Raw genomic sequence first — 21,571 nt, forward strand, 5'->3', positions numbered from 1 at the left:
GGACTCCCAGCTCTGGAGCCGGGAGAGGAAGGGGACTCCTAGCTCTGGCTTGTTCTCATGATCTAGCCCCAAGGCTCCATGCACTCCCTCTTGCTCAATGCCATGCTTCCCTTCCAATTGCATCCAACTGTCTTTCTGGTCAGTAGGCGCTACTGATTTCTCTTGATCCTGAACCATCACTGAGATTCTTCAACTAGTGTGCAGCACTAAGGCAAAGACAACAGGTACTCCACCGCCCCCTCCCCCCTCAGTCTCCCCACCCCAATCTGGGCTAAAGCCTTGGACTTGGGCCCTCTGGAAGCAGGAGCATTAAGTATGTGCTGAATGAATATGAATGAATGAATGACTAAATGATTTCTTTTCCAGCAGAGAGACCGTTCCTCCTCCTCCTGGAGGCGGCCACCCTGCCACCCCAATGCTATGCCAGTGTGAATGAAGAATGAGGCAGCAGGAGTAGCAAGGAATCTCCTTTACTGGGGGCAGGTGGGGGCCATGGGGACCAACACCTTCTGTACAGTCTCTTTTAGTGTTCTGCCCTCCAGAGCCCACAGCACTCCTCCTGACAGGAGACAAAGGCAGGAGCTGGGGTGGCCACAACACCCCCATGGTTAGTAGAGCATGCAAAGTCCCAGCCAACAGCTTGGGAGGGAGGAGGAGAAACAGTAAAAAGCCTGAGACCCAGGCAGGCAGGACAGAGCAGCTCTCAGGAAGGGGTGTGGGGCAGGGGAGTGTTGGTGCTCTTGGCTCTGAGGAGGTGAAATCGATTGGAAGATGAGATGGTTGGGGAGGGAAGCCCAGCAGCCTAGAGCCCTGTTTTCAGGGTCAGGAGAGGGACCCTAGTACAGGACTCCCAAACCCTCAAGTCAGTGGCAGCTCTGGCTCCAGGCCAAAGGAGGTCGCTTCAAGGGGCTGGCATTGCTTGGGGTGAGGGGCCCAGAGCTGAAGATGCTGCCACAGGCAGCAGCTGGAAGGTTTGGACCAAGGGACAAGGCCGAGTCTGATTCCTCAGGGTATCCCCCAGGGTCACAGGGCTGCAGGCTCCACGGGAGGTAAGAGGGGCCAGGTGAACACTGGATCACACTACAACAGAGGCAGACACAGAGATGGTTTGAAATGAGAAGTGGGTGGGAGGGGATGATATGAGAACACAGACGACATGGCACCAGAGCTCAAGACACAGCCATAGCAACGTCAGGAGCTTCCCTAGTCACCTCCTCCCTCCTAGCCCAACCTGCTGAGCTAGTCAGGGTCCCTCCTGCTCTATGCTAAGGCTAGCACAGCTGAGACCCTCAGGGCAAGAAGGGGCAGGAAAGCCTCATTTCCTGACACTCTCTGAAGTGACACACTTCTCCCCAAATGGAGTCTGTCCCCCCATCCCCTCATTCAAGGACCTCAGCAATAGGGGTAGGGAGGACTTGGAGAAGGCAAAGAACACTATGGAGGTGATGAAACCTGAGGAAGGTGGCAAGAGGAAGAGAGGGCCCAGCAGGAAAGGAAGGTCAGAGTCCAGGGAAAGTGAGAGGGACAAGTCAAGGTCTGAGGAAGACGGAATGGGGATGCAGAAGCCAAGACCGAGGGAAGGTGTGCATGTAAGGAGCAGAGTGCAGGGAAAGGTTTTGGGGTACAAGGTCCAGAGAAGGCAGGAAAAGAAAGTTAAGCTCTGGGAGGTGGAGATAGAATCTGGGAAAGAGGAATAAAGAGAAGAAAATACATAGAGGTAGGGACAGAGCAAGAATAGAGCCTGGGGGAAGTGATGGGGTAGAATGAGGAAGTGCCCTGGAAAATGAGTAAAGTCGGGGCCTTGAGGAAGCAGGGAAGTAGTCCCTGCTATAGATGCTGAAGGACAGTCAGTACAGCCTTAGAGAACCTAGCATGAGAGGGCATGTGTATCTAGGGAATAAAGAGCAAACTTCCCTCCTTTCTCTCTGCCCTTGGCCCTGCAGCTCCTCACTCCAACCCCCAACAGCTCCAGCAGTACAACAGAGTCAGTCCCAGGGCACAAAGGGGGATGGGGGTAGGAGGGGCGTTACCTGGGTGGGATGGCCCAGCAGAAGAGCCTCCCGTGAGCCTGGGCCTGGCCCTGGTGGGTTGATGGTGGAGCCCCAGTTCTCGTCTTCCCATGGGGAAGGGGCTTCTCTGGGTAGGCTGGAGAGAGACAGCTGACACAGAAGGAGAATAGGTTATCCCCAAACCTCCAAGTAGGAGGAGGAGGAGAGGAAGTGAAGGGGTGGCAAAGGTTTCTCAGTCCTTCCCGTGGATATGAGGGGTTGCCAGAGAGGTCCTATCCCACCCATAACTTCAGGTCAGCAGTCTTTGTCCCCCTGCGCCAGCATCCAGCTCCCAATCTGCCTGACACTGACCCAAGCGGATTCTCTCTACCCCATCTGAGACAGGGCACTTCCCAGACACACCAAGAAGGCTGACCCCCTGGCTGGCTATCACCATTCCCTTCCGTCACTCCCCACACACAAGTCTAAACCCCACAGAAAGCCAAACAGATGGAGCCCACTGCAGGGTCAGCGGGTAGGGCTGAAAGGCAGGCAAGAGAGTAGGCAGAGGAGTAAGTCCAACATGCACCGTGGCTCCTGTCCCATCCCGGCGGCATCTTGGCGGTGAGGCCCTCGGCATCAGGAAAAGGTTGAGGCGGGCTGCCCCTCACCTGACCCAGGGACAGGGAGGAAGGTCCAGGCAGCAGCTGCAGAGGACAGGCTGGGAATCCAGGCAGGGCCCTTGGGATGGAACCACGCATGACCTGAGGTTAGGTGGAGGACATGTTGCTTAGGGCAGTGAAAAAAGGATACGCTGTGGCTTGGCCCAGTTTTCCTCCTGCAGAATGGAGGAGCCCAAAAGGGGGAAAAGGGGCAGGATGAGGGGCAGCAGGCAAAAAGTCTAAGAGCCAAGAGGCCCAACGTTTGGGGAAGGTGAGAGCTGGCTCAGACCAAGTCCAAGGCATCAGGCTATGGTGAAGTGGCTGCCAGCATAGATGGTCAGGAGAGTCCTAGAAGTGGGTGGCAAGGCAGGCAGAGAGAAATGGCCCACCTTGTTCCCCTCAATATACAAACTATGTCAGAACAGCAAATATATATTAATATATTAGTCTAGTCTTTTTGGTTAAACTTTAGGCACCGCTTTGGAAGAAGAGTCTTTTTAAAAATTAAAAAAAAAAAGAAAAAACAAAAAAAACCCAGGGCACTTAGCTGGCAGATCGACCACATGCAGAGTAAGAAGGGGCAGGGGAGGGGAGCAGAGGGGAAAGGGCAGGGCCAGGGTGGTTATGCCACAGTAGGCTGTGGCCCCCCCACGGCTGCCCATTCCTCTCCTACTTCCCACCCACAGCTCCCACTCAGGTTGCCCCTATCTAAGGAGAGCTGGGTGGCCTCAGGGGCTGTGTGGGGCCCTGAAGTATATCGGCGGCCATAGCTCGATGAAGAGTAGGAAGAAGAAGAGAAGGTCATGGAGAAACCAGAGCCAGTGGCGTCAAAACTTCCCCGCCGAGAGCCAGCGCGGGAACCTGTGCGGGAGCCCGCCCGGGAGCCGGAGGTAGAGCCAGAGCCACTGACGCTGTAGGGGCTGTAGTATCCTTTGCTGGACTGGGAAGAGGCTTCCAGCAACCTCAGCCCTGTGCCCTCCTCTGTCATGCTCCGATCCATGGCATCCTTATAGGAGATCTTGAGCTTGGTCTTGGGGCAGGTGAGGTACTTGGAATAGGTATTGACATCGCGAAGTTTCTGGGCCGTTCGGGCATCGATGGTTCCCTTCTGCAGGGCCTCCTCCAGAGGTACCCGGGTTGGTGTGTCAGGCTCAATCAGTCCCCCTGTTAGGTACTGCACCTCTAGGAAGCGCTGCCCTGCCTCATAATAGAGCCAGCCCTTTTTCAGGGCTTGGGCTGCGGACATCTTCGTCTTGGTCCGTGGGTCCTCAAAACCGTAGAAAGCTTTCTGGGCCAAGTTGATCCTGTCCACCATGATCTTATCCACTAGCCCCTTGTTGACAGCATCAGTCACTGGGAACTTCTCTCCAGTGTTGGGGTCAATAATGCCCCCAGTGCAGGCCTGGGCCTCCAACAATCGCTGGCCTGTGATGTTGTCCACTAGGTTTCGGTGCATGGCCTCAGTGATAGACACCTTCTCCAGGGTGTCTGTGTCTAGAATTCCAGCCACTGGCCCCGTCTCCTCAGTGGGGTCGGTCCAAGAAGTGAGCTGAGTCCTGGAGACAGCTGGACTGATGGGATAGGAGGAGGAAGAGCCCACGGAGGATGACCTCGAGCGGAAGCCACTCATGTTACCTGAAAGCATGTCAGCGAACTCAGTGATGGAGAGAGTGCCAGAACGATACTGGTCGAGGGCTGACTGGTCAATTAAGCTCTTGGAAATGGCATCATCAATATCATACTGCCGGCCAGATCGCCGGTCAATGATCATAGACTTGACCACGCCATCTGAAGAGGAGATGGTGATCTCCTCCCACTCACACTCCTGTTCAGATAGCTCGAGGTATGTCTGATGGTCAATGAGTCCCTTGCGATAAGCCTCATATACGGACATCTCCTTGCCTGTCTCAGGATCCACGATCACCACCCGCCGTTTACGGACAGATGACTTGGAGGAGGTCTTTCTTTCACGCTTTTTCTCCTTTAGAGGCAATAGGCAGAGGCCAGTCTCTGGATCAGTGACGCACCGCTCCATCAGCTGCAAGTAAGTGAGATTTTCCTCTGTGTTGGGATCAAAGAAGCCCTTGGTGTCATCTGAGGGGTCAGTCAGGATCTCATTCATCTCCTCATCAAAAAGGCCACGCTTATAAGCTACTTCTACAGGGAGTCGGTGGCTCTCCTCAGGGTCAATGATGCCCCCTGTTGCAATCTGAGCCTCCAGCAGGCGGATGCCATGGTCCTTTAATATCAAGCCCTTCTTCATGGCCTGAAAGAGGGAGATGAGCTTCCCAGAATAGGGGTCTTTGTAACCAATTACAGCCCGCTCAGCAGAGATCAGTTTGTCCTTGAACTCAGGGCCCACAATGCCCATGCGGACGGCCTCTTCCACTGTTAGCTTAAGTCCTTTAATGGGATCAATAACATAGCCTGTGGCTGCCTGGGCCTCCAGGAGCTCAAAGGCAGTGCCAGGACGGATGATGCCTTTTTTCATGGCCTGGTAGACTGAGAGCCGCTCCTTTGTAGAATCTACAAAGACACCAGCAATGCAGCTAGTACCCTCCAAGTACTTCTTTAGATTCTTGGAGACTTCTTCAATGGAAGTCAGCCCCTCCTGCAGCTGGAGGGCCGTTGCCTCGTCCATGACCTGGGATCGGACCAGCTCTTCCACCGTGATCTGTTTCCGCAGGCCCCGGAATGTCAGTTTTCGAGTGTCTGAGAGGGGGAGGAGTAACTGACCGCTGTTCTCATCTCGGCGACACCGTTTCAGCAGTTGCGTGTAGCTAAGTTTCTCCTCCGTGGATGGGTCCACATAGCTCCTGACCTCACTGGGCTCTGACAATTGATCATATGTGTCTTTGTTCAGGTAACCTCGCTGGTAAGCAATTTCCAGGGGGAGGTGGAAACCCAAGCGGGGGTCAATGATGCCACCAGTAGCTAGCTGCGCATCCAAGAGCCTCAGAGCTTCCTCAGAGGAGATCAAATCCTTCTTCATTGCCTGGAAGAGGGAGATGGTCTGCTCAGTGTATGGGTCCCGGTAGCCAGTCACTGCTCTCTCTGCTGAAAGAAGCCGGTCGTGAATCTCTGGGCCCACCAGCCCTTTCCTCACAGCTTCATCTACAGTGAGCCGCTCATTCTTTACCGGGTCAATCATGAAGCCAGTGGCTGCCTGGGCTTCCAGGAGCAAGCGGGCAATCTCAGAGCTAATAAGACCTTTCTTCAAAGCCTGATAAATGGTCAGTTTCTGCTTAGAGGCAGGTAGATAAATGCCTGCCACACAGCCACTCCCATACAGGTAACGCCAGGTGGTCTCCACCTCCAAGATCTCATGGATGGTCTTGGTCCCCTCTCGTAGGAGGTTGTAGGTTTCTAGGGAAATGATGCGGGCCTCATAAAGATCCTCGGCAGTGATACGGCGCCGGACGTAATCATAGGAGTTGAGGTTCTGCTGACGGATGATCTCAGTCTTCTCAATAATCTCAATGATGATGATAATCATTCGTTCCTTTGTGACCTTCCCTGCACGGAAGTCCTCCATGAGGCGCGTGCGCTGCTCTTCAGGGATCATGTCTGACTGCATGACCTCCCAGAGAGACATGGAAGTGCTTCCTTGGCTACCACCAGGGATGTCAATCTGGGTTTCTTCAAATGCCTTGCGGGTCTCTTCCTCTGTGTACACCTGCGTTGTCTCCGCCACTTCTGGTTTTTCAGGTTTCTTCAGAGACAGAAGGTAGAGGCCAGTCTCAGGGTCTTCCACACATCGCTGCTTCAGCTGCAAGTAGGTGAGATTCTCTTGGGTGTTGGGATCAAAGAAGCCTTTGGTATCATCTGAAGGGTCAGACAGAATTCTATTCATCTCCTCATCAAAGTAGCCACGCTTGTAGGCCACCTCCACAGGGACACGGTGGCTGTTGACAGGATCAATGATACCACCTGTGGCAATCTGGGCCTCTAGGAGGCGGATGCCATGGTCCCTAAGAATCAGACCCTTCTTCATAGCCTCAAAGAGGGAGATGGTATTGCCTGAATAGGGATCTTTATAACCAGTGACTGCCTTCTCAGCAGAGAGCAGCTTCTCATGTAGCTCTGGCCCCACAACACCAGCTTTCACTGCTTCATTAACATACAGACGCTGGTTTTTTATGGGGTCAATCATGAAGCCAGTGGCAGCCTGGGCCTCCAAGAGAATGACAGCCGTGCTGGGCCTCAGCAAGTTCCTTTTCATTGCCTGGTAGATGGTCAGTTTCTCTTTGGTGTCTTCCACATAGATGCCAGCAATACAGTCAGTCCCCTGAAGAAACCTCTTTACAGAGTCTGTCTCAGAGATATCTTTCACTGACTTCTTGCCATCCTTCAGTTGTTCAAACTGGGCTCTGCTGATGACCCTGGACTCAAGGAGCTCACTGGCTGCCACTGGTGTCCGCAGGCCACTGAATGTGAGTTTCTCCTGTCTCTTGGTCTCTGTCTCTTCAATGATGGTGACCATGATCTTGATGATTTTCTCAATAGTGACTTTGCCTGTCTTGTACTGACGGATAAGCTCTCTCCTCTGCTCCTCAGTGAAGTACTCAGAATTGATCAGCTCCCAGATGGTGATTGTCCTTCCCTTGAAGCTGCCAACTGGGACCTCAACAGTGGCTTTTTCAAATGATTCCTTGGCTTGGAGGTCAGTGTAGATCTCTTCCTGTTGAGCACGAATGGCTTTCTCTGAGAGAGGCAACAGATATAGGCCTGTCTGTTTGTCTGTTCGGCACTTCTTCTGCAACTGGCTGTAAGTGAGGTGTTCTTGGGAGTTGGGGTCATAGAAGGCCTTGGCACTGTCTTTAGGAATTGAAAGGGCCTTGGTCATCTCTTCATCTAAATAACCCCGCTCATAGGCGACATCCAAGGGAACACGGTGACTCTTCCCAGGGTCAATGATGCCGCCAGTGGAGAGCTGAGCATCTAGCAAACGTAGGCCATGGTCACTGGGAATGAGACCTTTCTTCAGTGCTTGGAACAGTGAGACAATCTGCCCAGTGTAGGGATCCTTATATCCAGTCACAGCTTTCTCTGCAGAGAGCAACTTTTCATGCAGCTCTGGGCCCACCAAGCCAGATTTCACAGCCTCATCCACCGAAAGCCTGGCATTCTTAAGAGGGTCAATGATGTGCCCAGTGCCAGCTTGGGCCTCTAAGAGTGAGAGGGCCACCTCAGGCTTTAGCAGGTTCTTTCTTAGGGCTTCGTAGGGGCTCAGCTTTTGACCAGTCTCCTCCACCCACACCCCAGCAATGGCGTTAGCTCCACGCAGGTATTTCTTCACGGTCTCCACCTCAGCCACCTCCTGCACTGTTTTCTTGCCCTGGCTCAGCTGATGGAAGAGATCTTTGTCAATGACCTTGCTCTCCAGCAACTCGACAGCTGGGACAGGGGCACGGAGGCCCTCAAAGCACAGTTGGCTTTTCTTCTCATGCTCCTCAACGACAGTGATGACAATCTTGATGATTTTCTCCACGGTGATCTTGCCCGTCCTGTATTGCCGGAGAAGGTCTCGCCGCTGGTCCTCGGTAAAGTACTCTGAGTTGATGATTTCCCAGATGGTAACTGTTTTTCCGTGAAACCTGCCGAAGGGGGCGGACACAGTTGCCTTCTTGAACACATCTCTGGCTTCACTGTCAGTGTAGACCAGTTCTCCCCCTTTGGCTGCTTTGTCTGTGAGCGGCAGGAGGCAAAGGCCAGTATCTGAGTCAGTGACACAGCGCTCCAGCAGCTGTAGGTAGGTGAGATTCTCTTGTGTGTTGGGGTCAAAGAAGCCCTTGGTGTCATCAGAGGGGTCAGACAAAGTCTTTGTCATCTCCTCATCCAAGTAGCCACGTTTGTAGGCCACCTCCACAGGCACGCGGTGGCTGTGCACAGGGTCGATGATGCCCCCTGTGGCGATCTGGGCCTCCAGCAGCCTCACGCCATGGTCCTTGATGATGAGGTCCTTCTTCATGGCCTGGAAGAGGGAGATCTTGTCTCCAGTGTAGGGGTCCTTATAACCAGTTACTGCCCTCTCTGCTGACAGCAGTTTGTTGTGCAGCTCAGGCCCAATGACGTTTTCCTTTACCGCCTCATTCACAGATAACTTCTTGTTCCTGACGGGGTCAATGATGAAGCCAGAGGCGGCCTGGGCCTCGAGCAGGATGAGGGCAGTGCCCGGGCTCAGCAGCTGCTTCTTCATGGCCTTGTAGATGCTGATCTTCTCATTGGTTGGCTTAAGCAGGAGCCCAGCAATGCTGCTCCGGCCCTGAAGATACCTCCTGACATCTTCTCTCTGCGACAACTCGGTCACCGTGGCTGTGCCCTCCACAAGTTTGTCCAGTTGCTCTCGGCTCAGGATGCCAGCCTCCTCCAGCTTCTTGGCTGAGACCTTCTGACGTAGGCCATCAAATGCAAACTCGGGCTCCCCATTTTGTGCCAGGCCATCGATTGCGTCTCGCCCGTTGGGCAAGGCCGTGGCCTGGGTCACCCTCTCCTCTGTCTGGATCATGACTGCACGGGTCTGAGCCAGAGCCGCCCGGTGCTCCTCCTCCAGTCGCTCCAACTTCTCCCGCAGCTTCTGGTTCTCATCAGCCAGGAGCTTCTCCTGTTGCTGCCTTCGCTGCTCCAGCTGCTGCAGCTCCTCCTGCTTGCGTCGGACATTGTCTTCGGCCTCCTTCTGCCTCCTCTTGGCCTCATCCATGCTGGTGATCAGCTGCTGTTTCTCCTGCTCCATCTGCTTTTGCTGGCGTTCCTGCTCAGCCTTCAGGTTCTGGGCCTTGTTCACCTCCTCCTGGAACAGCTTCTCCAGCTTGGCTTTCTCCTCCTCGATGAACCGTTCCCTCTGAAGCAGACTGTCCTTCTCGGTGAGGAAAGTCTGCTGGAGCATCTGAGTCTCCTGCAATAGCTGCTCCTTCTGGGCCATCTGCATCTGCAAGAGACAGGGATGAGAGAGCTTTCAGGTCAGAACAAGCCTGCTCCCACCCACCAGACAACACAGCACAACTTGGCTCGGCTCGGCCCAGCAACTGACTGGGGAATGTAGGCAAAGAATGGGCCGCAGCATTAGTGGCCTGCACCATGGGCATGTGTTAGAAAGAAATTTCCTTCTAACGCACACATCTCAGCACATTAGAAAGAAGTAGGCAGCCCTGGTCAGAAGGGAAAGGACAAATTTAGTTAAGAAAAACCAAGTACTTGGCCAACTATCCGATGTCACCTCTACAACAGTGCAGTTGTTCTGGTCACTTGGAGTGCCTTTACGGACTGAGCTATACTAAGAACAATGACAGTGATAACTACGAATGGTACAGGATAGTCTTGAGTGGGGCTAATGGCTGTACCCAAGGGCCAAATGAGAGACACTTACCCTACTGGAAGTTAACTGTTCCTGTACGGTCAGACAGAGAAAGGGGAAGGGAAGTGGGGGAGGGGGAAATTTAAAAAAAAAGTGTGTGTGTGGGGGGGGTCGATCTGAGTCTTCTCTTGGGAAGCGTCTCCCTTAGGGAAACCCAAAGCCTAGTCCTCAGCCTGCTGAGGGCCTCACCAGCAAGACTTTAACCCCAGAAGAAAGGAGAGAAGCAAAGGTACCTCTTCTGACTTGTGCTGGAGCATCTCTGCCTCACGCTTTAACTTCTCCTTCTCCCTCTCCAGCTCCGCAATGGCCTCCTTCAGCTTGTCGGCGTCCTTGTCACTCTGCTGCCTCTGGATCTCCAGGGTATGGACCAATGTCATCTTCTCCCTGGTGGCCAACTCGGTGCGATGGAGCTTCTCGCCTATCTCCTCGGCCTGCTTCTTGAACTTCCGGGCATCCTCCTCAGCCTTGGCCTGCGCGAGACTCATCTCGGTCACATGCAGCTTCAGCCGTTCAGCCTCAGCGCTCATCTCCAGCTGGCGGCGCCGCTCGGCTTCCAGCGTCTTCTGGAAGCCTTCTGTTTCCTGCGCAAGGCGTTGCTCCATCTGATCCTTGTCCTCCTGGAGCTTCTTGGCGTGTTCCTGGGCCAGGTCCTTCTGCTTCTGCAGCATCTCCGCCTCCGCCTTCAGCCTTGTGGCCTCCTGCACGGCCTGCATCTTCTCCTTCAGCATCTTCTCGGCCAGTGCCCGCTGCTGAGCCAGGTCCTCTTCGGCCAGCTTGCGCAGCCGTGCGGCTTCCTGGGCTTCGACACTCAGGCGGGCAGCCTCTTCAGCCACCTGCTTCATTTTCTCCGCCTCCTCCACCAGAAATTTCTGAGTGTTATCTTTGTCCTTCAGGATCAGCATCTTGTTCTCCTCCTCGATGCGTGCCTTCAGCTTCACCAGCTCCTCCATCTGAATCTTCACCTTGAAGAGCTCCTCCTCCACCTGTGTCTTCTGTTTCATGGCGTCGGTCACCTCCTCCTTCAGGCGCTGCAGCTCCTCATCCAGGATGTCCTTCTGGTGGTCAGTCTCCTCTAGCTGGAGCTTCACTTTGGTCAGTTCCTGTTCTACCTGAGCCTTCTGCCTCAAGGTCTGCTCAGCAAACTTCTTGTGCTTCTCCATCTCTGCATCAGCAGCCTGTTTCTGCCGCAGTGCGGCCTGCTCTGCTTGGGCCCGTTTGGCAGCCTCCAGCTCTGCCTCCTTGCGCAACTTCTCTGCTGAGGCCTGGGCCTGGGCCTGGGCCTGAGCCTGCTCCTCTGCCTGTTGCTTGAGGCGCTCAGCTTCCTCCACTTGCTGGCGTGACAGCGTGGCCTCATGCTCCGCCCGGAGCCGGGCCTCCTCGGCTTCCTCGGCAGCTCTCTTGGCCTTCTCTGCCTCCTCCCTCAGCTTGTCCAACATGCTCTGCTCCTGCCGACGGGTCTGCAGCAGCTCCTGCTCCTTCTGCTGCACAGCAAACACGTGGGCCTTCTCCTCGGCCTGCAGTCGCTTTTGGGCAGCCTCTTCAGCCAGCTGGATCTGCCGTTCAGACTCTTTCTCTGCCAGTTCCTTTTGGCGCTTGGCTTCCTCCACCTTGGCTTTCAGGCGCTCCACCTCCTCCAGAGCTGCCTTCCTCTGCCTCGCGGCCTCCTGCTCTGCAGCCAGGATCTTCTTGACCTTGTCCTCGGCTTCCCGTCGCCGCTGCTCCTCCTCCAGAGCGAGCTGCCGCTGCTTCTCAGCCTCACGCTCTGCCTGCTCCTTGCTCTTCTGGATTTCCTCTGCACTGCTCTTGATGCGCCCCAGTTCCAGCTCCAGGTCTGTCTTGCCAGCTGAGGCCTTCTCAAAGTTGATCTTGAGGATGCGGATCTCTTCTTCAATGAGGCGCCGCTGCTTCAGAGTGTCGTCCACCAGCCCCTTCTGGCGCTCCAGTTCACTCTCTGAGGATTTCTTTAGCAGGGCAATCTTCTCCTCAATGTCAGCCTTGTGCTGGGCCGCCTGCTCCTCCAGCAAGCGCCGTTGATATGCCTCATCCTCTGCCAGCCGCCTAAGGCGTTCGTTCTCCGCTTCCTTTTCCTTCAGCGCGATCTCTGCCTCCGTCTTGAGCCTCGTGGCCTCATTGATGGCAGCCAGTTTCTCCTTGAGGATTCGTTCAGCCTCTGCCCGCTGGCGGGCTACATCCTCCTCCGCCAGCTGCCGCTGCCGCTTGGCCTCTTCTGACAGGGCCCGCAACCGAGCAGCCTCTTCTGCCAGCTCCCGGAACTTGCTGGCTTCGGCCTCAAGTCGCTGCTTGGACTTCTCACTGGTGGAGCGTGACTCCTCCTCAGTCTTTGCCTTGCTCTCCAGGAGGATCTCCATTTCTGCTCGTACCTTTGCCAGCTCCTCCTCCACCTCTTTGCGTTTCTGGATGGCCTCGCTCACCTCATTCTTGAGGCGGAAGAGCTCCTCCTCCAGGAGCAGCCGCTGCTGCTCCCCATTCTCTGTCTCTGCCTTCAGCCGGATCAGCTCCTGCTCGGCCGAGAGCTTCTGCTGGGCTGTGCCTTCAGCCAGCTTCCTCTGCTTCTCCAGCTCCTGCTCCGCCAGCTCCTTCTGCCGCAAGGCCGACTCCTCTGCTTTGCTCCTCTTGCGGGCCTCCCGCTCCGCATCTTCCTTCTGTTTCTCGGCTTCCTCCTGAGCAAGGGTCTTCTGGTGGGCGATCTCCTCTGCCTGCAGCCTCATGCGCAGGGCATCGTTGGCCTTTGCCCGCCACTTCTCCAGCTCACGCTCAGCCTCCTCGCGGAAGCGTTCAGCCTCCGCCTGCTGCTTCTTCAGGCGCTCAGCCTCCTCCTGGAGATGGGTGACGGTGATGTGCTCCTGCTTCAGACTCAGCTCAAGCTGGGCTGTCTTCTCCGCAAAGGACATGCGCTTGCTCTGGAGCTCCACCTCTGCGCTGCGCTGGGCCGTCTCCAGGGCCACCTGCACCTGTCGCTCCTTCTCGGCCTCCGCCTGCTTCATGCGCCGCTCAGCCTCCTCGGCCTGCAAGCGCAGCTCCTCCAGGGCCTGCAGCGCCCGTTGCTTCTCCCTGGCAGCCTCTTGCTCTGCCTGGATCTTCAGCCGCAGCTCCTCCTCCGCCTGGCGTTTCTTCTGGCTCTCCTCCTTCACCTGCCGCCGCAGGCGCTCGGCTTCTTCCTGCGCCTGCCTCTTCTGCAGCTCAGCCTCCTCAGCCCGTGCCCGCAGCGCCTGCAGCTCTGACTCGGCCCCACTCTTCTGACGCTCCGTTGTCTCCAGCTGCAGGCGAATCACTCGGATCTCTTCCTCGATGCGCAGACGGTTCCTCTCGGCTTCTTCCACCTGCTGAGCTTTGGCTTTGATCTCTAGGTCTGAGTTCTGCCGCAGCTGCTGCAGCTCCTGCTGGATGTTGAGTTTTTGGTGCTGGGCATCCACGGCGACCACCTCCCGCCGAGCCACTTCCTCCTGCATGCGCCGCTGGAGCTCCTGGGCCTCACGCTCTGCCTGGGCCTTGGCCTGGGCGTGGGCCTCAGCCAGCTGCCTCTGCTTCTCCAGCTGAGCCTCCACCTCTGCCAGCCGCTGCCTCTCCTCCGCCTTCAGCTTCTCTGCCGCCCTCTGAGAGGGAGGTGGGCAGGGCAGGGCAGTGAGGGGTGGGGAGAGAGGGAAAGAACCACAAAGAAACCAAAGTGAACAGACAGCAGGCAAATCTGCCGCTCAACGAGCAAATCAAATGGGGAAAGGGACTGGAAGGCAGACAATGGGGGAGGCGGGGCAGGGGAGACCGAGCCCCATGCCAAGGGCTGCACACAGAGGACACAGCACTGCAACAGTCCACTTAGTACAGCGAGGTGATGGGATGGGAGATGGAAGGGAATGAGATGGGAATCCAGACATGGGAGGACAGCTCTGGGGACCGACAGGACAGGACTCTCCATCACCAGAGGAAACAATTCATGGATGGAACATGCACCAAGCCCGAGGCGGATGGGAACAGCATGAGAGCAGCCTGCACCCCCTCTCCATGCTCACTGGCTCGGTGGGAGACCGAGGCTTCTTTCTTTCCCCGCCTTTGCCACAGGATGGACAGACAAACATGGACAGAAAGCAAAGCACCGACACCACATGTGTGAGAGAGAGTGTATGTGTATGGGTGTGCATGTGTGTGTGTGTACATGTGCATGTGTGCATGTGTGCGTGTGTGCACATCCTGAGAGCTTCCTTTCTCTTCCCTTTCTCCTAAGCTCTGTTGGGAAAGTGACACTGGGGATGTGAGCTGGTCTCCTCTATCTTCTACTCTCTACTTTCTCTGGGGGAAGCAAAGGTCGCCATCTATCTGTAAAGGGTCATGGGTGGTGGCTTTGGAATCATAGGGCAGGACACAAGGGCTTCCTTAAGCCCTTAGAGAAACAAGTACTGCCTCCTAAGGGGCTCTAGAGCAGAACAGAATGGCATAGGGATGCCCCCACCCCCCACTTCCTCCAACCCGTGGCTCTGCCCAACAGCCACTTTCCCTTTCCCAAGTTCAGGGCAAGGTAGGTATGCTGCCCAGGTGACAGGAGCACAGGTCACCCTGGTGACTACAGATGGGACAAGGGGTCTTGAGCTGGGAAACAGCGATCTAGGTGGTAGTGAGGGACAGAAGGGAAGGACTTGTGACTGTATGAGGTGTGTTGATGGAGCAAAGGAGGAAGGATCATTGATGGTACCAAGGAGGTGCTGATGGGGAAAGGGGAAGGAGAGGGCACTGGAGGCCCCCATGGAGAGACACCAAGGGAAGGAGTCATGCGTCCAGGGCAGTACCTGCTGCAGAAAGGTCAGAGTCCTCCTGGGTTTTTACCCTCCATTAGATCCCAAACAACACAAACATTCCCCCAGACAAAGCTGCCAAGCGGCGAGTCCAAGAGCAAAACCCAAGAGTTAGAGAAAAGGGACACACGGGGAGGGAGGAGGAGGAGGAGAAGGGGAAGGGGGATGCTGAAAAAGAAGAGAGGGAGAGAGCCCCGACAAGCTCCAGCAGGGAAGGGGACCTAGGGAGCACCAGAGCCTGGGCGAGGGAGGAAGAGATGGTGGAAGGCAGCATCTGAGCATGGGACGGGCTGAAGAAGGGGGCTGTACTAAGTGTGTCTGAGAAGTGCTTCCCAATCTTCTCACCAGAGCCCGGCTGGGGAGTTCAGGGCAGGGGGAAGACCTGAGGAACAAGGAACCCACCAAAAGGCCCCACTTGGGGGGCTCATCGCGTGGCTATATCTCAAGGCCAGGAGGGTGGGGGAGCTGGGGTCCAAGTTAGCAATAACACAACTCTCAGGAGGGCACAAGGTTGCTGACTGCTGGGAAGGAAGGCTAGCTGCTCCCTCCCCCCTTGGGAAAGTCCCCTCCCCTAAGCCCATACCTCCTCCTCCTCCAGGCGCCGAAGGGTCTCACTGATGAACTTGATGTACTGGCTCGTGAGGGTGGTCAGCTCACTGTAGCGGGTACGAAGATCCACATACTAGAAGAGAAGAGAACCCAATGACCTTGCTCAGTGTCTGAAGGGCAGCTGTTTCCAGATAGAGACCCCCTTCCTGCCACCCCCACAAACACACACACAGTGTGCATGTACATACATATGGCATGCACATGCATGTACATGTATGCTACTTATTCACCCACACTGGACACCCGGGGGAAGGGATGGGGGGCTCAGGACAGCTATACCATGAAGGTCACTCAATTCACTGAATCCTAGATTTGGAGCTGGAAGGGACTATAAAGGACATTTAGTCTAAACCCTTCAAGCCGTAGATCAGAAAACCAAAGCCCAGAGAGGTTTCAATGGTTTGTCCACGGTCATACAGGGAATAAGAATCCAGGGTGAGCAGGCAAGCCTTCTGATTCCACTTTCACCCTGGGACAAGGTGTGTCTGGCTGCTCGGCAGAAGGAGCCATGAAGGTCTCCCTTCTTCCCCTACCCTTACCCCTAGGCCCCAGGAAAGCCAGGGCTCTTCGAGCCTGCCCATTTGGACTCTGCCTATCCACTCCTCGCCAAAACATTCAGCTGGGCCATCAGCTGGTGGGGGGCCCCCATGCACTGCCACACTGGGCCTCACCTCCTGGATGACGCTATCTGACACTGACTGGACCTTGGGTTTCTTGGCAGGGGAGGCCACAGGTTCCACTTGAGCCCTGTATGTGACCAGCTGTAGCTCATAGTCCTGTAGGAGGAAGAAAGATGGTGACTTTTAGGATAGCTAGTTCTGGGAGGAGGGGCCCACCCAGAGCTTCTGTTTTCTCCTCCTCACTGTAGAAAGTGAGGCTTCCTTAGATGTGTCAGGGATATGTCTCTCTAAAGCGGCCTGAGGTCTGCTTCAGCCCTCTGTGTCCTCCATCTTAGATAGCCTGTGATCTCTGTCCCTCTGAGTCTGCTGTTTTCAGGCTGAACCCTTCCCCTCTGTCCTCAGGATCCCCACACACTCATCCCATAGACCTCTGGACATTCTGCCCCAGGTTCCCAGGTGCAGATACCCCTTGAGTCGTATGGATAAGGAGGGAAGCATTTCTGTGGCTCTGCTTTTGTTCCAAAAGATCAGAAAAGGATGGATGAGGATACAGAAATCCTCCAGTGATAGCCAGGTCCCTGTCCTAGGCCATCTAAAAGGGTTCCAAGCATATCATGTCCCACGTGCATGGCCCCAAACCACCCTTTTTTGTTTTCCTTCTTCTGGGCCTTAGTCCTTGTCTGAGATAACAAAGTGACCCAGTGAACAGAGCGCTGCACTTGAGGCCAGGAAGACCTAACTTCAAATCCAGCTTTGGGTATTACTAGCTATGTGAGCCTAAGAAGGTCACTTAACCTCTGTCTGCCTCAGTTTCCTCATCTGTAAAATGGGGACAATAACAGCAACTTCCATCCATAGGTGTTGTAAGAATGAAATGAAATATTTGTAAAGTGCCCAACAAAGTGCCTAGCACATAGTAAGTATTTAATAAATGCTTAATTCCTTCCTTTCTTGTCTAAATACTAGTTACTTACCTCCTGAGCTCCTGCAGTCCCTTCAGTGACATCTCCTCTCAAGTCCAGCTTTATAAATCAGCTTTCTCACATTACCCCAAATCTCCAAAGGATTTTCATCTCTCTACTTATAAGGTCAAACACTGAATTTGTTTCTTTCAGCCTCCTTCTCCCTTGGGAACCATGGACCATAGGATTTTAGAAGTTCAACTGAGTCTTTGAGTCAAACCCACAAACTTTACAGATGAAGAAACTGAGGTTCACAGTGGTCAGGTGATTTGCTTAGAGACATAGAGCTGGTGTCTGAGGCAGAATTTGTTTAAACGTCAGTCTCCCCAACTCCAAGTTCAGGTCAAAGGAGGGACCTGGTAACTGTAAGAAGCCAGTGGGAGTAACCCAAGGGCCTCTACCATAGGCAGTATCCATGGTCTCCTTCTCAGTGTCTGGGAGCCCAGAGCTCCGAAGCAGGCGTCTTAGAGTCCTCACCTTGATGGCATTGATGTATTGTTTGGCGTACTTCTGACACTCAGCGACTTTCTCTCCATGTCTTTCAATTTCTTCCAGGAGTTTCTGAGAAACGAAATTCCATTGGGTTCAGTTCTTCTAGGAACAAGGCAACCACACAGTTCTCCCCTGACTCTAAACCCTTCCCCGACCCCCTTTTTAACACAGAATTATCCCCCATCCCTATAGAATTCCTTACCCTGGCAGGAGAACCTCTTCCTGAGCTTGTGGCTGCTAAAGCACAGCCCTCCCCAAGCCACCCCCCCCCCATGGTCTCAGACCCCAGTGCTGACCTTTTCTTGCTGGAGCTGTTCACGGACCACCTGGCTATTAGCCAGGGGCACAGCCTGAATCTGCTCCTGACGCTGCTTGGCGCTTAGGAGCCAGGCATTCAGGGGCTCTGCACTCTCACGGTAGTAGCGCAGCTGACGGCCCAGCTGATCCAGTTCTCGCTGCCTCAAGTCAATCTGGGCCAACACAGCCTGCCAGCGCTCCAGCAGCTGCGTGACCCGCTCCCGCCAGCGCTCCAGCTCCGCATCCCGCTCCCCATGCTTCTGCTGCATCCGATCGCCCACCTCCTGTGCCGCCCTCAGCTCTTCGTTTAGCCCAGCAAATAGCGGCTGCTGCGCCTCCACCTGGGAGCGTAACTTCTGCTCCAGGGAGAGATAGCCATCAGTACGGCCCAAGTCACCTTGGTCCCCACTCCCATCCCTCCCCATGTTCCAACCTGGCCTACTCCCCCTTTATTCATTAGGGCCCAATGGAACAGGCAGGAGAGGCCACAGAGCGGGGACATGAGTGCTATCTTCAAAAACCCAAAATTCTGTAGTGGGGCTAGGGATTAGATCTGACCTTCTGGAGGGCAGAATGAGGAACAATGACAAAAGGCCACTCATTGCCTTTCAACGGACCAAGAGCTATCCAGTAATGGAACGGAAGGGGCCACTCCACTGCACGTCTGAGACAGCACAGGGGATGGGGCAGGATTTCCAGAGAATCTCAGAGGTCCCTTCCCCTTCAAAGGTTCTTTAACTATGGCCTAGGGTAGGGCAGCTGAGAACCCTGCAGCCCCAGCCCAGCTCGGATCATTACCTTCAACTCTGCCTTGGTGGCCTCCAGTTCTGAGAGATCAGCAGGGATATTCTGCACATCCTTGAGCTGCTCCTCATAGGTACGCAGCACCTCCTCTGCTCCCTGGGTGCTACGGATCACGAGGCTAATGGTCTTGAGCCTGCGAGTGATGGGAGCCTAGTAAGTCTGAGGGTCAGTCCCAGAGACCTCAGCACAGGGAGGGAGGACTCCAGTGCCCCCTGGGAGGCAGGGCAAGAGGTGGGATACTCACTTTTCCAGGTAGATGGCAGACAGGCTGCGCACCTGGTCCAGCTTGCCCAGAGTCAGTTCGAGTTCAGAGCGGAGAGCAGGGGCTCCAGGTGAGGGCTCGGGCTGGCCAAGTACCTTCTCTGCCTTGGCAGAGAGTTTTGTCACTCCCTGGCCCAGGCCCTCCACTTCTGCCTGCACTTTCTGCAGGGGGACACAGAGAAAGACACATAGAGATGGGAGTGGTGAGAAGGTGGGAAAAGAGACTGAAATGGAAACAAGAGACAAAAGCAGGGAGGCAGACCCAGAGACAGAGAGGGAGATGTACCAGCACAGGAGCCAGGGGAGAGCAGAAATATAGAGACAGAAAGACAGAGGTAGAAATGGATAGAGAAAGACAGAGAAAAGTACAGAAAGCATGCTCATGGCTGAGTCAGCGCCTAGGGAGATCCAGGATCACTGGGCCAGGACCCAGGATAGCTCAGCTAAGAAGTAGAGTAGCAGGCTAGGGACTGAGGAGGCAAGGGGGAGAGAGGAAGACGGAGAGAGGAAAGAGGACAGAGAGAGAGCAGAAGGAGGACAAAGAGAGGGAATGAGGGAGAGGAAGGAGAGAGGAAGGCAGACTGGCTAGGAAGGGGAAGCAGGGACAGTACCTGCTGCTCCGTGATCCGCTGAGCACACTCGCGGGCAGGCTCCTTGTCCAGCGGCATGCGGAGCCGATGGACAATCCGGCCCTCGCAGGACTCTAGTTGAAGACGGATGTTCTTCAGCTCAGAGATATAGCGCTGGCACAGAGACTCTTCCTGTTCCCCTAGGAATAGGAAGACTGATGTCACACCAAAAGGGCCCCTCACTGACTGCCCCAGACACAACTGGCTCCTGTGGCGGCCCCAGCCTAGTTACCTTGCTCCAAATTCTGCAGCAGCTGCTGGTAATGGCGAGTACAGGTGCTATAGTCCCGCTCCACCTGCAGTCGGTCCTCAGGGCCAAAGCCACCAGCATCCTGGCTATCCCGAAGGAAGGCCTGGTAATGCATCTCCAAGTTGCGTAAGGCCTGGCGTTGCTCCTCTGGTTTCAGTGTGCGGAACTGGTGAGAATGGAGCAGTGAGAGTAAGAGGTGAGGGCAGAAAAAGGGACATGAGAATGGGAGGGGACACTGAAGGTAAGCGGTAGATGAGAAGCATGTATTCAGGGAAAGGGCTGGGGAAATAGGGAAAAGGTGGTGAGGGAGATGCTGGGGCACATCTCAGGGAGGCAGAAGGCAAAGAGACAAATATGGCATCAGAGGTCCAAGGACTCACCGTTACCAGGGACCAAGAGCGAATGAGCTGGATTTCTCGGGTTAGGCATTGCCAAGCCAAAAGACTCTTCATGTCCACATGTAACTGGTGCCAAAGGTTCACCAGGGTCTGGTGTAGTCCCTCCAGCCTACCAGGGATAGAGTGGGGTGGAAAGGGGGAGAAGAATGGACAGAGTGTGAGGAAAGACTGGCATCTCATTTCCTGGGGAACCCTCCCCTATCTCTTCTTTACAGGTCCACCTCTCTTGAATTTCTTAATCCCTTGTCCTACTGTTTATCACATCTTGCCAGATCCCAACCTTGGACAGTCCCCATCATCCACCTGCTTCGTGCCTATTCATGTGCTGCTGAACAGAGTTGGAGGAAATCACAAAACCAACTGACTGGGTCCATTACAGTTACCCCTTTCACATCGTGGGGGTCAGGGGCATAGCACCACTGCAATCCAGAAAAACTATACTAATTTTTTTGGCCCTCCCTTTGTACCAGAGAAGAAGTTTGGATTAGTATGCTATTAAAAGATAAAATGTTTATATTGTACAATATTATACATATATTTTATGCATTTGAATTTTTAAACGTTTTCTGTCATTTGCTGGTCCTCACATGTCATTGGAGGCTTCCGCAAAACTTGCCCCAAATTCTCATTTAATTTCTTATTCTGACCTGTGGTATATCAAAACCGCGATGAGGAAAAGTCACAATGTGGAAGAGATAACTGTATAGATTTACACTACCTCACCTCACCTGGGCTCTCAATGTAGCCAGACAAATATTCTATTCCTCCTTAATCAAATCACTATTCCCCCTTTCCACAGTGGCTGCTCCAAGCTTTTCTTTTTCTCCTCAATTTTACAATGGCACCCCATTGATCCAATTCTCTCAAGTGCGGATTTTGCCTCATTTTTCACCAAAATTTGAGGTCATTTGAAGAGAGCTCCCTCTTTTTCCCCTCTTCCTCCTCCTCCTCCTCCTCATCTCACATCACTCAGACATCTCCCACTATACTCTCCTTCACTCCTTTCTTTGTTAAAGCTACATATACCTTTGACCCCTTCTTTTCTCATAGATTGACTCCACTATCATCCTCATTCTCACTAATCTTCAGACTCTCCCTATCTATTGATGCTTCTCTGAGGCCTACACAACCACTCCTATCTCTGCCGCCCCCCCTTGAAAGTCCTCCCCGGGTCCTACCATCTCCATAAGCTATCACCCTGTATCTCTCCTCCCCTTATAAACTAGATTTCTGGAGAAAGCAGGCTACAATCAGTGCCTGAACATTTTTTCCTCTTGCTGTCTCCTAAACCCCTTGCACTCTGGTTTACATTGTGCTCAATCATTCAACTGAAACTTCTCTCTTTGAAATAACCAGTGACCTCTTAGTTACCAAATCTAATGGCTTTTTCTCAGTTTTCATTCTTGGCCCTTCTGCAGCACATGACGCTAACTTTTCCAG

The 21,571-nt window shown here is 54.3% G+C and overlaps 1 protein-coding gene across 30 annotated transcripts in view; it reads right to left on the bottom strand.

The window, feature by feature from the left end:
- Nucleotides 1-454: 454 nt before the first annotated feature.
- Nucleotides 455-21,571, bottom strand: part of PLEC (plectin) — a 110,812-nt gene continuing 89,695 nt past the window's right edge. For 29 of the 30 annotated variants that reach the window (XM_072602625.1, XM_072602623.1, XM_072602622.1 and 26 more), the window contains 12 exons: nucleotides 20,114-20,240; nucleotides 19,716-19,899; nucleotides 19,466-19,623; nucleotides 18,838-19,016; nucleotides 18,588-18,726; nucleotides 17,789-18,145; nucleotides 17,478-17,561; nucleotides 16,090-16,194; nucleotides 15,393-15,491; nucleotides 10,238-13,618; nucleotides 2,031-9,578; nucleotides 455-1,080 (listed from right to left, as the gene is read on the bottom strand). In XM_072602625.1, coding sequence (XP_072458726.1) covers nucleotides 3,273-9,578; nucleotides 10,238-13,618; nucleotides 15,393-15,491; nucleotides 16,090-16,194; nucleotides 17,478-17,561; nucleotides 17,789-18,145; nucleotides 18,588-18,726; nucleotides 18,838-19,016; nucleotides 19,466-19,623; nucleotides 19,716-19,899; nucleotides 20,114-20,240 — 11,119 coding nt within the window. In that variant the 3' untranslated portion in view covers nucleotides 455-1,080; nucleotides 2,031-3,272. The remainder of the gene's footprint in view (nucleotides 1,081-2,030; nucleotides 9,579-10,237; nucleotides 13,619-15,392; nucleotides 15,492-16,089; nucleotides 16,195-17,477; nucleotides 17,562-17,788; nucleotides 18,146-18,587; nucleotides 18,727-18,837; nucleotides 19,017-19,465; nucleotides 19,624-19,715; nucleotides 19,900-20,113; nucleotides 20,241-21,571) is intronic. The other variant, XM_072602649.1, reaches the window with a different exon arrangement.

This window comes from Notamacropus eugenii, chromosome 4 (genome assembly GCF_028372415.1).
Source record: "Notamacropus eugenii isolate mMacEug1 chromosome 4, mMacEug1.pri_v2, whole genome shotgun sequence".
NCBI lineage: Eukaryota > Metazoa > Chordata > Mammalia > Diprotodontia > Macropodidae > Notamacropus > Notamacropus eugenii.